The following is a 14,200-nucleotide window of genomic DNA, read 5'->3' as shown; positions in this document are numbered from 1 at the left end:
GTGTGTGTGTGTGTGTGTGTGTGTGTGTGTGTGTGTGTGTGTGTGTGTGTCTCGTGTGTGGTGGCACATGCTTTGATATGTGTGTGTGTTCCTGCTGTTGCAGCCATGCATGAAGTTCTCAATCTGAAACGCTTCTGCTGGTGGCACCTGCTTAGCCAAGCGAAACACCAATACATTCACACAAACCGTCAAAAAGACATTTTCATGTGAATATTAATAACATCTCTTACATCAGCCGTATATCTGACCATTCTGCAGAGTGAGGGATGAATCATACCTTTAGCTGACTCTGTTGACAACAACACTCTGCCCACATTTCAACACACTCTCATGAGAGATTAATGGTTTCTTTGACCATTTTGCCACTCACGTCCCTCCTACAGTACCAGGGTCGCCTTTACTAACTGACTGACCGTTGGTGGAGAGCAGGAAGTAGGCGGCGTTCTGCTGAGGGAGCCATTTGATCTTGTTGATCTTCTCCTCAATCTCCAAACTCTTCAGGTAGTCAAACTCGGGCTCGTGGCTCTGGAATGTGCTGTAAACATTGTACTCCCCTCGACGCTGGGGCTGGCTCTTACTCTGCAAGAAGAGAAATATAGTGAGAGATTGATCTGTTTGCATTTAACGCCACAAGATTACATATTGGTTCCCACAAAAGAGTTTCATTGAGAAATGAAAAGTTGGTCTGGCTGGTTGGCGGAAACAGTAGTTTCAACATGGTGGTTGGGTCACAAATGTTCTCATTTTACAGCTAAAAAGTACACTAAAATACAAGTTTCTTAACCCATTAGAGGTGAGAAATTGGCAATGCAGTAACAGCCGACCTTGTTTGACAGTTTGACCGCAGTTTACAAAGTGACTAGGGCTAGGCGATATGGCTTTTAAATAATATCACAATATTTTTAGGTTATATTGCCATACATGATATATATCTCAATATTTCAAAATCTCCTCTAAACCAAACTACTAAAATACTAAATTATTAAATGAACTGCAGTTACAAAGAAAGTAGCTACTGCCATAAAGTCAAGTTACATAAACTACTGTTAAAATAAAGTTGAATAAAATACACTTAATTGAATTAGTTAAATTAGTTTAATTAAATACGTTAAAATATATTATAATGTTTATGAAGTAAAGTATAAAGTACTGTTATGGTAAAGTTAAGTACTATTATAATTAAATAAGTCAAAACACAAAGCATTATCAGATGATATAAATGGAATAAACAATATAGCAAAATATGAAACAATAAATGTTTTTTTAATGGTCAGACGATATATTTCATTATATAGCACAGCCCTAGCATGGGCCAAGGAATAACCCATTAATCTTTTTAGTGGATCCGAATCACATAGCAGATAAAAAAAATAAAAAAAATTCACTTTGTTTAAAATCGTGAGATAGGGCATTTGACCTTGAAGGAATTAATGCCTTACATCATGAAGTTGTTAGAGCGTGTTTAGCTTAGGTACTGTTACATATTTCCCAGTGGGATTGAATATTAGAGCGGTGTAAAGTTACAAGAGGGATTTAAATTAAATCTTTTGAATTTGATTAGGCCGCTAAGAAGTGGGCAGGCTTTGAGTTTAGCACGACACAGAGCTAGAGTGAAGTCCGCTGCTGCGTGGACTGTTTGTCTCCACTCACATCTCCCTCACTTAGACCTCACCACATTGTTTGGGAAATAAAAACTCACTGATGCTCACTGCTCACTGATATTCAAACATACATCTCTTCCTACCTCCCTCGATGTTGCTCTGTTAGCTACTACAACCCACAAACACTGAGGTGCCGTCTCGTAAGGCCAGTTGGCCAACTTGTGTTTCCTAGTATAGCAAAGGGAAAACTGGGAAAAGGTCATTTTAATTTCTTTAGGACTTTAATGACTTTATATTACATTCTGCATTAGCATATTCCTCTGTGGCAGCCTGCACGTGTAGATGCTCAAACTCTGTGCAGAAAACGGTTGTTATGGTACACTCAGAGATGGTGGTTTCATTGTGTTTTATGGGAGAGCTGACACAATTTTCACATTATGTGTAAATATTTAGTTGAGAAATCACACCGTGTAGTACATGCAAATTTAAATTTGACCCAAGTAAAAATGTCTTACTTGTGAAAACACAGTTTTTCATAGCAGATGACAAGCTGCCTTGTTCAGCACGTTATTTCAGTCTGAACATTTGATATTGGTGCATATGATTAAGTATTTTCTGGTTTTTTACATATTTCTATTATATGAGTGAAATATTTCCACTTTAGATGTATATAATAAATGCACAGCTGATGATGAGTCTTCAGTTATAGGCACAGCTGTATTTTCACATCATTCTAATAGTTTTGGAAATAAATCCAAACATATATATGGTGGTTACTTGCAGATTTGTGTATCTTGGCAGACTGGACAATTGGCAGTGGCTGAGGTCTGTGCTCGCCGAATGCCTTTTGAGTTTTGTTTTATTATTATTATTTGCTTGATTTAGCACCAGCAACAGTGTATAGTACATTTACACTGAATCAACACTCAATTCCAAGATACTGTATTTTTATGAATACTCTACCACATGAAATGTAAAAATTTAGACATACATGGCATCATTTGCACATTTTTCTCTGTAATTCAACATGTAGTATTTGGTATCAGTGGAAACTTTGGCATCTCAACTGGAGTTCAGAATACATTTAGGTGGTTTTCGACAATGCTTCTCCATGTAACATGAGTTAATATCGATGGCTCCACCTAAGCGTCTTAACTAAGAGATTTTTGTTGTTTGTGGTTTTAAGATATCTACTGCTGAATTTCCAGCTAGCAATGCTTTTCCATTAAACCCCTTTACTAAGTAGATATCTAAAAGCAAACACTTCAATGTTTCAAGCCTTTCAAATCCTCTCGGCAGAAGGGCAGCATAATTAGTGTTGCATTGTTGGCATTTCCTACCTCCTGCTCCCTCTGGAAGACAACCACTCTGCCTCCTTTATCCCCGGTGGCCAACAGCTCCCCCGATGAGTTAAACTCAACCGTTGAGATAATGTCAGCTGCAACACAGGAAGCAGAGCAGAGAGAGGGGGAGAAAATGTCAGTGTGGACGTGCACAAAGCTGTCAGGGTGTCAGTCAGACAGAAAGACCTTTCCGAAAGATCTGTGTGACTTCTAGAAAACATGTCAAGGGAAGGGAAGAAGAAGGGGAATCTCGAGACGAACCCACAGAGGACTCTTCGGCACAGATACCCTAGTTTGATGAAATATATGTGTTCGGAGCAGCTGCTGAGTGAGACACCGCATGATATCAACTAATGCAGCCCCTCGTCTGAGTGAAGTGAGCCAATCTGTGTCATTTAATTGAACTCCTGCGTTTTAAAGGACGCTGCAGCCACTCTAATAATCCCATTCACCTCTCGCCTCCTGGCAGCAAGACCCCGTGCTAACCCTTTGAGCAAATGGGCTTGATTTCTTTCATGGAAAGAAATCAATGACCAACTTAGCAAGAAATGACCCAAAAATAAGCAAGAAGACACACAAAAAAAGACACAAACAAAAGTAACAGAAAAACAGACAATGACTTGAAAAAGAGTTAAAAAATAAAAAAAATATATGTACATATATAAATAATAAAAACAAATATTTATGTTTTTTGTAAAACAGTTTTAAATATATAATCATAACAATTATACATATAGTTTTCTTGATATTTTGTAAAGTCAGTGATTCTCTCTCTTATTATTATCTTTTTAAACTAATTTTCAGGTTATATGGTTGTCACCTTTCCCAAATTATTATCCCCTTTTTACTTTATTTTTTTTAGAAAGAAATCAAATGAATGTGGTCAAGGTTCAAAAGTAAAATACTTGTGAAAGGTGTCCAAACCCTGCACAAGTGAAAAGAGATGTCGATCAAGGTTTCAAAAGCTTAAACAATCCACTTTTTGCAGCTGATGTGCGCCTGCGCACACTTGCTCACAGTCAGTCTATGCAGTGCATCACCAGGATAAAATACAATAATATACAAATATTTACTCTCCATCAACATTTCTGCACCTCTGCATAGCTACAGTTGACTAAAAGTAAATAGCAGACACCTACCCTTAAGGTAGCTTTTCCTCTCCTCCTCAAAGACATACATCTGCCTGGATTTAGGAGAGGCTAATGGTGACTGTAATTATTATACAGCCCTGGGCTAAAAAGCCATAGCATAATATCTGTCACACACACACACACACACTCGCACACACCACAGCAAAAGACGAGCCCTCTGTTTAACAGTGACAATAATATTAGTCGGAGAGAGAGAGAAAAAAAGAGAGCGTGTTGTTTTGTACCCCCCCACGCCCTCTGTGGACCTGCTACTGGCAGAGCGCTGAACAGGAGAGGGGAATGTTGCTATGGAGACCGTTTCCATCTCTAGCGGCAGTCGGAGGGGTGTGTGTGTGTGTGTGTGTGTGTGTGTGTGTGTGTGTGTGTGTGTGTGTGTGTGTGTGTGTGTGTGTGTGTGTGTGTGTGTGTGTGTGTGTGTGTGCGCGCGCGCCAATAGCTCTTAGACTTAGTTGCTGATGCTAGCTGTAATTCAGCAGATAGAGGGAGTGCTGCAATAGAGTGAAAACCTGCTACTGCATCTGGGGCAAGTGTATGCAGCACACAACTTCAGACAATGGAGTCCCTGTAGACAGGCACATGTCTTCACATTGGGCTGCTGTGCATGCTGGGAATGACTAAGCGTCATGTCTTCGAATGTATGTATGTGTGTGTGTGTGTGTGTGTTCCCTTGTTCATGTAATTGTTGACAAGAAAGCCACATTCAGGGATGACACTAGAGCGATTCTTATGGCCATGTGTTGATAATGACATGAGGTGGTGCTGTTGGGGTGGGGGGTTAGATCCTAATCATATTTGAATCTATTAACTAATTAATCCCTTGAAACCTGAGCAAATTGGCTTGATTTCTTTCAAAAACATGAAAAGACAGTGAGCACTGAAAGAAGAAATGACCAAAAAATTCGCCAAAAATATGGAAAATTAGTTTTGAAAAAAAAGAACGTAAAAACATACAAATGAATGACCTGGAAAAAATGATTAATATAATAAGCATATTATATTATATAATAAATATAGTTTTTCCCAAGATTTTTTTCTTTTTTTCCCCCAAAAACATTTTTCCCTGGCTTTTTCAAAATATTTTTTCAAAATCTACTTGTGTCTTGAAATTTGTAAAACAATTTTCAAAACTAATTTCTAAAAATCATAATAATACCAGAATTCTCTTCACAGCTATTGACAGACAGACTTTGATTCAGCTGATGATGACATTTTGATTAATCGACTGAATGTGTGTGTTGGCCTCTCCTGCTCAGTTCTACAGTGGTTTAGAACTTATCTGTCTGGCAGAGACTTTTTTGTCTCCATTGGTGACCACTCCTCTGCGAACAATGGCATAACAAGCGGTGTTCAGTTTGTACATGCTGCCACTGGGAAGTATCATTAGACAACATGGTGTTAATGTCCATAGTTATGCCGACAATACACAACTTTACATCTCATTGTCCCCTGATGACATCAGCCCGACTGATAATCTGGTTAAATGCATTGATAACATCAACAGTTGGATGTATCATCATTTCCTAAAATTTAACAGAGACAAGACAGAAATTCTAGTTGTTGGCACCAAAATCAAGAGAAAGAGAGACTTATTTAAAATCTTTAGCTCAAAATATCAAGCCCTTAGTTAAAAACCTCTGCTTCTAGACCCTGATTCAAATTTTGAATCCCACATTAATAACCTAACTAAAACTGTGCTAAAGTCCCTTCATTGGTCACCAGTTAGTGTTAGACTAGATTTAAAGATGCTTTTATTGGTGTTTAAATCACTCAATGGACTAGCCCCTGAATATTTATCAGATGCATTTATCTCATTTGTTGTATTGTTGATTATGTTGTATTTGCACTGTGTTAGTTTATTAAGTAAATAGTGATGTTAAAAAGTGATGTTGCTCCAGGCTTCAAAGGGTTAATGCTTCACAGACAACACACACTCTGACCTAATTACAGCTTGGGAGTACCCCACTGACATATCATTGTTGCATACACTCTTGCAAATGCATGCAAAAATGCTGTAGTTATCTTTCTTTCTGTATCTGCATGCACAGAGATGTGTAGTGCACACATGCACGCACGCACGCACGCACGCACGCACGCACGCACACACACACACACACACACACACACACACACACACACACACACACACACACACACACACACACACAATGGTGTCTTCCCTGACACCATCAGGCCAGAGCCACTGGTGTGAACCGAATGGAATCAGCTTAGCAGTCAGCATTCTTGAATCAAAGCTTTTCTCTCTCTCATTTTGTCCTCCATACTTTTTTTCTGTCTCCCCCCTCTCTCTCCCCTCTCCTCATCATCAACCCATTAAGTCACTGAGGAGAAACAGTAATTGATGGGTGCCATTTAATGAGTTTACACACGGATACATCCTACAATCATCTCGTTGAATGAGGAATTGGGGGAAGAACCAGTGAAGCTGAAACTCTTGCTAATGTGATGGAATGCTTCCTTAAATGAGTTTTTTCAGCATGCAAATGTATTCAAACTGGAAAAGGCAATGTATTTGACCTCAGCCACTGATGGAACTGTGTTCGAATGGTGTTTTCTGATAAACTTTCATTCCAAGAAACAAATTGATTAGCAGCTGGGTCGCAGGTGGGCGTGGTCTTTGCTGTGATTTGCATCAGATCAGATTTTTATCGCATGAGCATCCGCTGGTTCAAGGTGGACTGGAATTAGTAGCAGGCTGATCAAATGTGTGCTTATACACACACACACACACACACACACACAAAGCTTCATCAGCAGACCATAACCAGATGAAGCCTATAAATCCTGTGGCCAGCCAGCTCTGACACAGACAGGTCAGCGCTTCGTGATGCATCAGAGGGATGCTCGAGATAACACACATCCATCACCGGTAATAACACAGACAAGGCTGTTGGCCTGCTGCTGTGATGTGTGTGCGTAACTGCGTACGTACGACTGAAATAACACAGCCTCTTGTCTGTTTCTGTTTCTATTTCCCCGATCTGAACCTCGGTAACCTCCCCTACAGCATGCAATATAGAATCAGGACTCACACCAATTGGATGGAAACATAGATATGCATTGATTCTGGAATGAAAAGCCGGCACGAGGAGCCAGAAACACAGGGCGGGGAGGCGAGGATATTGAATGTATTTATAGACGCCCGAGCATGCAACATCTATCACGCATAACAGAAAAGGCCACTGAGAGGAAAGTGGGGGGAAGTCTGGGGAGGTAAGTAGGTCGATAAAAGATCGTACAGCAAGTCTCATCTGTACAGACTGCAGCACAGACCAAAATAGGAGCACCCTGGCTAAACTCTAGACAACATGTAATCCTGTCAGGGGTGAAAAACAAACAAACTAAGGCTTGATCCTGTGGCATTGGAGGGTTGTGTAAGACAAACAGAAACCCAAAATGGTGTGAGTGCATGGAAAGCTAGTTGCATAAGTGGTGTGTGATCATTCAAGGTAGCGGGAGGGACGTGAACAACATGATGTCGTGTAAATGCTTTGTTCGATGTAGAGAGGAGAGGATTACAGCACTTGTGCTGAGCTGCCTGCGTCAAAGGATCAGGACGAGGGATAATTCAGGGCCGTCTTTGCGCTCTCTTTCACTCTCATTCCTTCTATCAACAATATATATCTACCTTTTTTCAGGAATACAAAGAAATGTGTGTAAAGCCTGAATGCCTTTCAGTTCTGTGCTGAATAAGCAGCTGATACTGGCTTCATTTCACACCAGCAACAATGAAGATCAATCAAAATTTTGAATAAACCCTGCTACTGGTCCAGTGCCCAGTCATATGATTAAGGGTTTATTAGGCTTTATTAGCTGCACACAAAGCAACAGAGCACAATGCAGCTCTCTTCATCTGAAGAGCATGACTCTCTGTAAGATCTGGAGTGAACAAGCTAATTAACCTGGTTTCTCCAGGATCAGCCCCTTGAGAGCGACACAGAATGTGTGTGTAGTCTTTTCTCTTTTGTGTGCATGTGCACGCTCGCTTCCCTGTATCCCCACACTCCGGGGAGCCGAGGGTGAAATGGGCGAGACGTGTTACTGCTTCACTTCTCACACTTCATTAACACGTCGACATGGCTCACATCTGACTGCAGACACAACACAGGACAAGGCAAGAGGAGAGAAGGAGTGGTGAAACGCTGTAGAATCGGTGATCAATTTCTGCATGCGCGAATACCAAGAGGGATCATTTCGAATGCTTGTTATTTGGTATTCTCTTAGAAATTGGAGATGTAGGAGGGGGATGGTGGGGAAGCGGGGGTGCATAGAATTATAATCCACCACCAAAACAAAAGCTGTCTCTCGCTCTCTATCTGTCCATGTTGCTTTGGTGCGATCCCTTTCATCTTTCAAGGCTGAATCAAAGATTAGCTGGCTGCTGCACAGACTGAAATCCTGTATCTACAGTGACCTTATCACCAAAACATGAAAGATTCCGAGTGACGCGCGCTTCCTCGACAGGGCACAGGAATTAGCTATCAAAACTTACAAATGTACCCCATTATAAAGTCCAGAAAGGTCAAACACTGCTCAGCCTTCGGCTAGCAGTGCACCGAATGACTCACGTACAGTACATCCATCACAGCGGCACCTCAAATGACCAGGAAGTCATACAAGAAATGGGATATTTTTTTGTCCTACAGTAGCAACACCACGGGTATTCTTTAATAAATTCTCATTAAAATTTCATGGAGCTGCAGACTTAATAAGAAGCTAATCAGGGGATGAAAGCAGCTGCTGAATAAGGAGTGTGACTCGCCCCAACTTCACAGCTTGCCATTAAGCGCCCGCCACCCCCCGCACTAACCCCCCCCCATACACACACATAAGACATTATCTTTCTTGCGCTGCATGCCGAGGCGGGGTTTTTTGAGTGTTTCGTAGTAAATAATGGATGGGACCTGAGGGTATGGTGGGCTAAGTCTTTTTATGCCGGGGTCCTAAAGTGTGGCCTCAGGCCGTTTGGCTTGGCACAGGCAGCCGGCGTTGCTCTGCTCTCATCAGCTGCTGCAATAAAGGCTGTGAGCTCTGTGTTGCGGCGACTGCATCAGTATTCGGCGGGGCTGGAGGGGTCACATCACACACAAGCTTGTACTCGCATCAGACAGACATATAAGCAGGAAGAGAGAGAATGAGAGAAAAGAAGGGGCAGGGGGGAGAGAAGGTGAAGGGATTACATGTCCTACCAATAGATCTTTAGGGTCATTGTTCCGGTAGCTAAATTGTAAAGGAGCAGAAATCAATACCGAAGCAGACAATAGGTTAGGTCCTGCCTCACAGTGAGGGAGCTATTTACATTTTTACACCCCGAGTGGTGTTCTGCTATTTGACAATTCCATCCATTATAGGAACATCCAAGGTACAGATTATGAAAATTAACTTAGACCCATGTTGTAGGAGCGTAACAGTCCATTGACTCAACACACACTGATGTGCACAGCTGCAGAGAGACACACACCATCCATTCTATCACCATTAGCAATGTGTCATCTGCAGGCGGCTGAATGCAAATCACACTGTGATGCAATTTCATATAGACAACAATGATGTCTCTGGAAACTTAAGGTTGACTTTTGTAAGGGCTGCCCCAGAATGTCAGAGATTGTAATCATTAGTTGAAGACTACTAAATAAACTGAGATTCAAATTGAGGAGTTGCTGTTTCCTGTCAGTGCTGTGCAGTTTACTACTGGGTACGTTTTGGTCTCCAGTTTTTGGAGCAGAGTGAGCACTCTTGACTTTCATTCTACTCTCTGGTACAGACTGCTGCATATACGCAAGCAGCGACACAGAGGAGGAGAAACTGCACTGTGAGACATTATCTTCTCTCTTATACTGAGAAGTGGTGAATTTACAGCTAATACTAACATATAACGATACACGCTGTAGCTTTTGTTTGATATATACTGTCTGCAAAAAATGTTGCTGCACATTGCCAATCTGCCGTCAGCACCGTTAGCTTGTTTACTAAAGGCTGTTACATGAATGCCACTGTTACTCTGAACATCCTGCCAAGCCTCTTCAGACTTGAAAACTTTATATGAAAAAAAACCCAGAATCGTTAAATATTCGTATTGAACAGCCAAATCTGGTTTGACATGATTCTGTGTCGGGCACAGCCCTAGACTTTTTTAAATTTCCAACTATGGATTTCCAGCACAGTGTAACATACACACACACACTGTGTCAGTGTGTCCGCCCACAGACCCACTGAGGCGTGGGATTGGTGCAAACCAAAGGTCAGTGTGAGTGACATCATTAAAATGTGACATCATTAAAGTGTCCTGCTGCTGTGGGCAAGCACGGCCTGAGGGAAATCCCAACCACCTTGCAGCCACTCATCAGGGACCTGTGTGTATGTGTATGAGTGTAAGTGTGTGTGGTCTGAGCGGACTGGGCTTGGTGGAACATGTGCACTTTGGTGAATTTATGAGCGGGCGACAGACCCAGACACCGTCCGTTATGATCTTTAGCTTCAGACTGCCGTCATACCACTTAGGAGACATGGAGCAAGCAAGTGAATGGCACACACATTCATGGTATATGAGGTGTGACGATCAGTCATAAATTACAGCAATAAAAAATAACAAAAGTGGACGTTCCTTGTTTGAAAAGCGCAGATGGGCCACAGACCAGACAGTGCTTCGCTTTAAAGAGACACATTTTACACCCCGACTCCACATTCTCCTGATCAAATGAACAACACAGAGTGAAAGAGTGAGACAGAGAGAAGCTGGAAGAGGAAGATCCCCTACTGTTTCTCATCTCAGCGCACACATCAAACAAAGATATCCATCACTCCCACCCCCATTTCACTTCTCTCCGCTCTGAGCCGCTGACTGTGTGTTCAGCAGTGACAGGGAGTCATCTGTAAGAGCAGGAGCGGAGCAAATGATGATGCTCTCCCATATTTAGATGACTGGAAAAATACACATTGAGGAAATCATCGGGCAAATCTTTGAGAATGAGACTCTGTTTCCAGAAACTTGACTTTGTCTCTCCTTCAGCCTGCAGTGGCATCAGTAACCTGAGCTAATGGCAGCTCTGACCCACCCTGCAGCCACAAATACACACCCTCTGCTCGGAGTGGGAGTCACCAGAGGCCCCACAATATAATATTATCACAGTACTTCAGTCACAGTACAATATTATTGCAGTTTAATACATTTTGATATATGCTGTGAGACAGTATATTGTGATATATTGCAGATCATTACTTTTTTCCAACTGCAAAGTTTGTCCTTAAAGGAAAACTTTGTCAAAATCTGTTTTTTTGTTTTTTTTTTTAAATCAAGATAAAAAAAGATCTCAGTACGTTCATCTCTCAAAATAAGTTGTATTTGCAATATTAATCATTTATTTCATTAAAAAACTGATATCTTGCATCCATGTATTAATACAATATACTTTATTGATTTTTCCCCCACTCCTCCCTTCCCCCAGCCTATAAATACCCTCCATATCCCTCTACCTGGTCTATGCTATCAGATTCTGTACTTCACTTGACAAGACCTGCAATTTGGTTGTTCACTTGTGGGATGTTCGACCATATTTCACATTTAAATATGTCAGATTTTCTATTTTCATATCTCACAGTATGTGGGTGGAGAAATGTGTCTGGTGTGAAAGAATTGAGGCTTCCCCATTGCTGCAGGGACTATTATTATTAACTGACTAAAATAGTGCTTCAAACTAAACAATAAAGACCTCTAACTGTACTTATTACAAACGCTACAATAACTAATGATCAAGTATTTTTTTAAACGAGACTTTAATAGAACAAAATAGACATCCACATAATGCACATAGAAGTTGACGAAATTTGTCATATTCACAGTATAGTGTTTTTTGTTTTTGTTTTACATTATGTTTATGTAAAACAAGTCTGTTTTTTAGTAGAATTAGTCCCAGCAATGAAAAGCCTTTAGCCCCTGAGTGCTTTTATTATCTTCTGATATCAGCACAGCAGTTAATGTCCATAACTGATCTGCATAATAAAATAAAATTATTAGAATCACTAAATGGAGATCATGGTCGTAATAAGATTAATAATGGCTTTTTTTTCCTGTAAATCAATGTTTTATGTTGATCATTGATCTAAGCAGCTTGTGGAGGAGAGGTGGAGCCCATTGGTGGGACATAAGGGAACTATTTCGCATCAATTAGTTAACAGGCAGATCGTGGGGGGGCTGATGTGTGGTCAGTGAGGAGGAAACACACGTGTGCGAGAGCAGCATTTAAGAGCTGTGGGGCTGCGGGGAAAAGCCGTTGTTCAAAGCTGCAGTTATGAGCGCGTACAGTAAAAATGCACTGTGTTTGTGCGTGTGTGTATGTGCGTGTGTGTGTGTGTCTGAGAGAGAGAGAGAGAGAGAGAGAAGGGGGGGGGGGGGGTCTAGCCTATATTTAATGAGGGCACCTTTTCTAATTCTTCTTCTTCTTTCTAATTCTGACCACAGAATGAGCAAAAATACATATTTCATCATTAATTCATCATCACATGTTTACTACACAGACTCCAAATCCTGGAGCAGCTGCACAGGAGGCTTTACTCCATTGCTGCTCACAGTCCACACAGATTAAAGCCCTGATTCCCCTCGGTCAGGACGATCAGCCTAAAATAGCAGGCATGATGGGAAGCCACCTCATCATCATCCTGCTATTGACACCACACGCTAAGCTATGACGCTCCATGTTTATGACAAATGAGCGGAATAGTCCTTTAATACCCCCATATCAGCTTATAGAGTGTGAGAGGTGATTATATGCGCTTTAAATGGCATTTACGCACGCTATTGGCCATATATGTATTTATTTTTATCACCCAGGCCATTTGTCGCACTGATATTTGCTGTGATGTTTAGTTATTTTTATGGTACCTTTAATATCTCAAGGCAGTCACTTATTTTTGCTGTGATATTAGCATCCCCCCAGCTACAGCCTCGGGTTATTTCTGTGCCGGTATAACAGATTTTTTTCCCAGCATCATAGGTTTAAATACCTTCGGTTGCATAGTTGTGGTCGCGAAGGAAGCTGTTGTTGATTTTCCGGGTGTCACTCTCCTCCTCCATTGATAAATCGGCTGGTTCGGGATCCTGAAAGCTGCAGACCTGCTCCCATCCTGCCCGGTACCGTCAGCAGGCGGGCTGTGGGACCAGCGGGGGGCCTGTCATGGCTCCAGATCTCCGGTGTAATCAACACGATCACGATCAAATACCTGTTTTGATGATGATGATGATGATGTACCAGCAGGTCCTGTCCCCACCTCAGGGCGCAACCACCGTCCGCGACGCAGTGACAGTGCCGATTCCAGCAGTAGATTTAATGCCTTTAATTATGATAGCGCGTTAGGACTCCTGCATGCTCATCTCCCCAAAATATGCTCATTATCACCATAGAGCGCGTGTAGGGCAAAAATGAAAGAAAAACCGTCTTGAAGGTGGCTGAACTCGCAGCAGCGCACTCCGTAAATCTCTTGTGGAGGATTTGAGTTTAGGCAGGCTAGATTTGCCCCCTCCCAGTGCCAGCGGGGCGGGCGGGATTATGCGTCAACAAGCTTGCTCCGATCACTTCACTGTTTTCCATGTCAGTGTCTCAGCTCCGCGCATCTCCAAAGTCGCACCTTGCTGTATCCAAACCCTGCAGGGTCCCCCCCCTCTCTCTCTCTCTCTCTCTCTCTCTCTCTCTCTCCCTCTCGCTATCTATCTATCTCTCTCTCATTCATTCATCCACCGGCGCCTATGATCCCGGCAGCTCAGCTGACTCACTGTGACAGCGCAGAGCAGAGCTGTGCTGTAGTTACCCACCGTGCTGCTGCTGCTGCTGCTGCTGCGCTTCAGCAGAGGAGGGCCCCTCCCATGCAGCCTGGCGGCTGGCTCTTTAAAAAAAAAGCAGAAAATGTGACGTTGACTCGAACCACCACCAAAGAGGAAGAGTTCAGATTGTGCTCCATCACAGCTTGATGACCACCTGAGGTTCGTGCGTAAATCCGACAGCTGCCTTATGGCCAGGTAGCAGGTTGCCTCATAAGTGGATCCTGCATCACTGACCCTGCATCCTGCTGCAGAGGCATGTCTAACAAAGGCACT

The 14,200-nt window shown here is 42.1% G+C and overlaps 1 protein-coding gene and 1 long non-coding RNA gene across 5 annotated transcripts in view; one reads left to right on the top strand and one right to left on the bottom strand.

The window, feature by feature from the left end:
* ppp2r2ba (protein phosphatase 2, regulatory subunit B, beta a) overlaps window positions 1–14,200 on the bottom strand; it is a 60,257-nt gene that overhangs the window by 12,314 nt on the left and 33,743 nt on the right. Inside the window, exons 1-3 of one of the 3 annotated variants that reach the window (XM_042492949.2) lie at window positions 13,114–13,866; window positions 2,942–3,039; window positions 414–579 (exon numbers count right to left, since the gene is read on the bottom strand). In XM_042492949.2, the coding sequence (XP_042348883.1) occupies window positions 414–579; window positions 2,942–3,039; window positions 13,114–13,183 (334 nt within the window). In that variant the 5' untranslated portion in view covers window positions 13,184–13,866. Of the gene's footprint in view, window positions 1–413; window positions 580–2,941; window positions 3,040–4,083; window positions 4,216–13,113; window positions 13,867–14,200 lie in introns of those variants that run through there. The other 2 variants (XM_088081265.1, XM_042492948.2) reach the window with 2 other exon arrangements.
* LOC148188954 (uncharacterized) overlaps window positions 1–14,200 on the top strand; it is a 70,348-nt gene that overhangs the window by 22,797 nt on the left and 33,351 nt on the right. The window lies entirely within an intron of this gene.

The sequence above is a fragment of the Plectropomus leopardus genome, chromosome 8 (assembly GCF_026936395.1).
Source record: "Plectropomus leopardus strain MGB_pleo_1.0 chromosome 8, ASM2693639v1, whole genome shotgun sequence".
Lineage (NCBI taxonomy): Eukaryota > Metazoa > Chordata > Actinopteri > Perciformes > Serranidae > Plectropomus > Plectropomus leopardus.
This window is presented reverse-complemented; position numbering and strand designations above follow the sequence as displayed.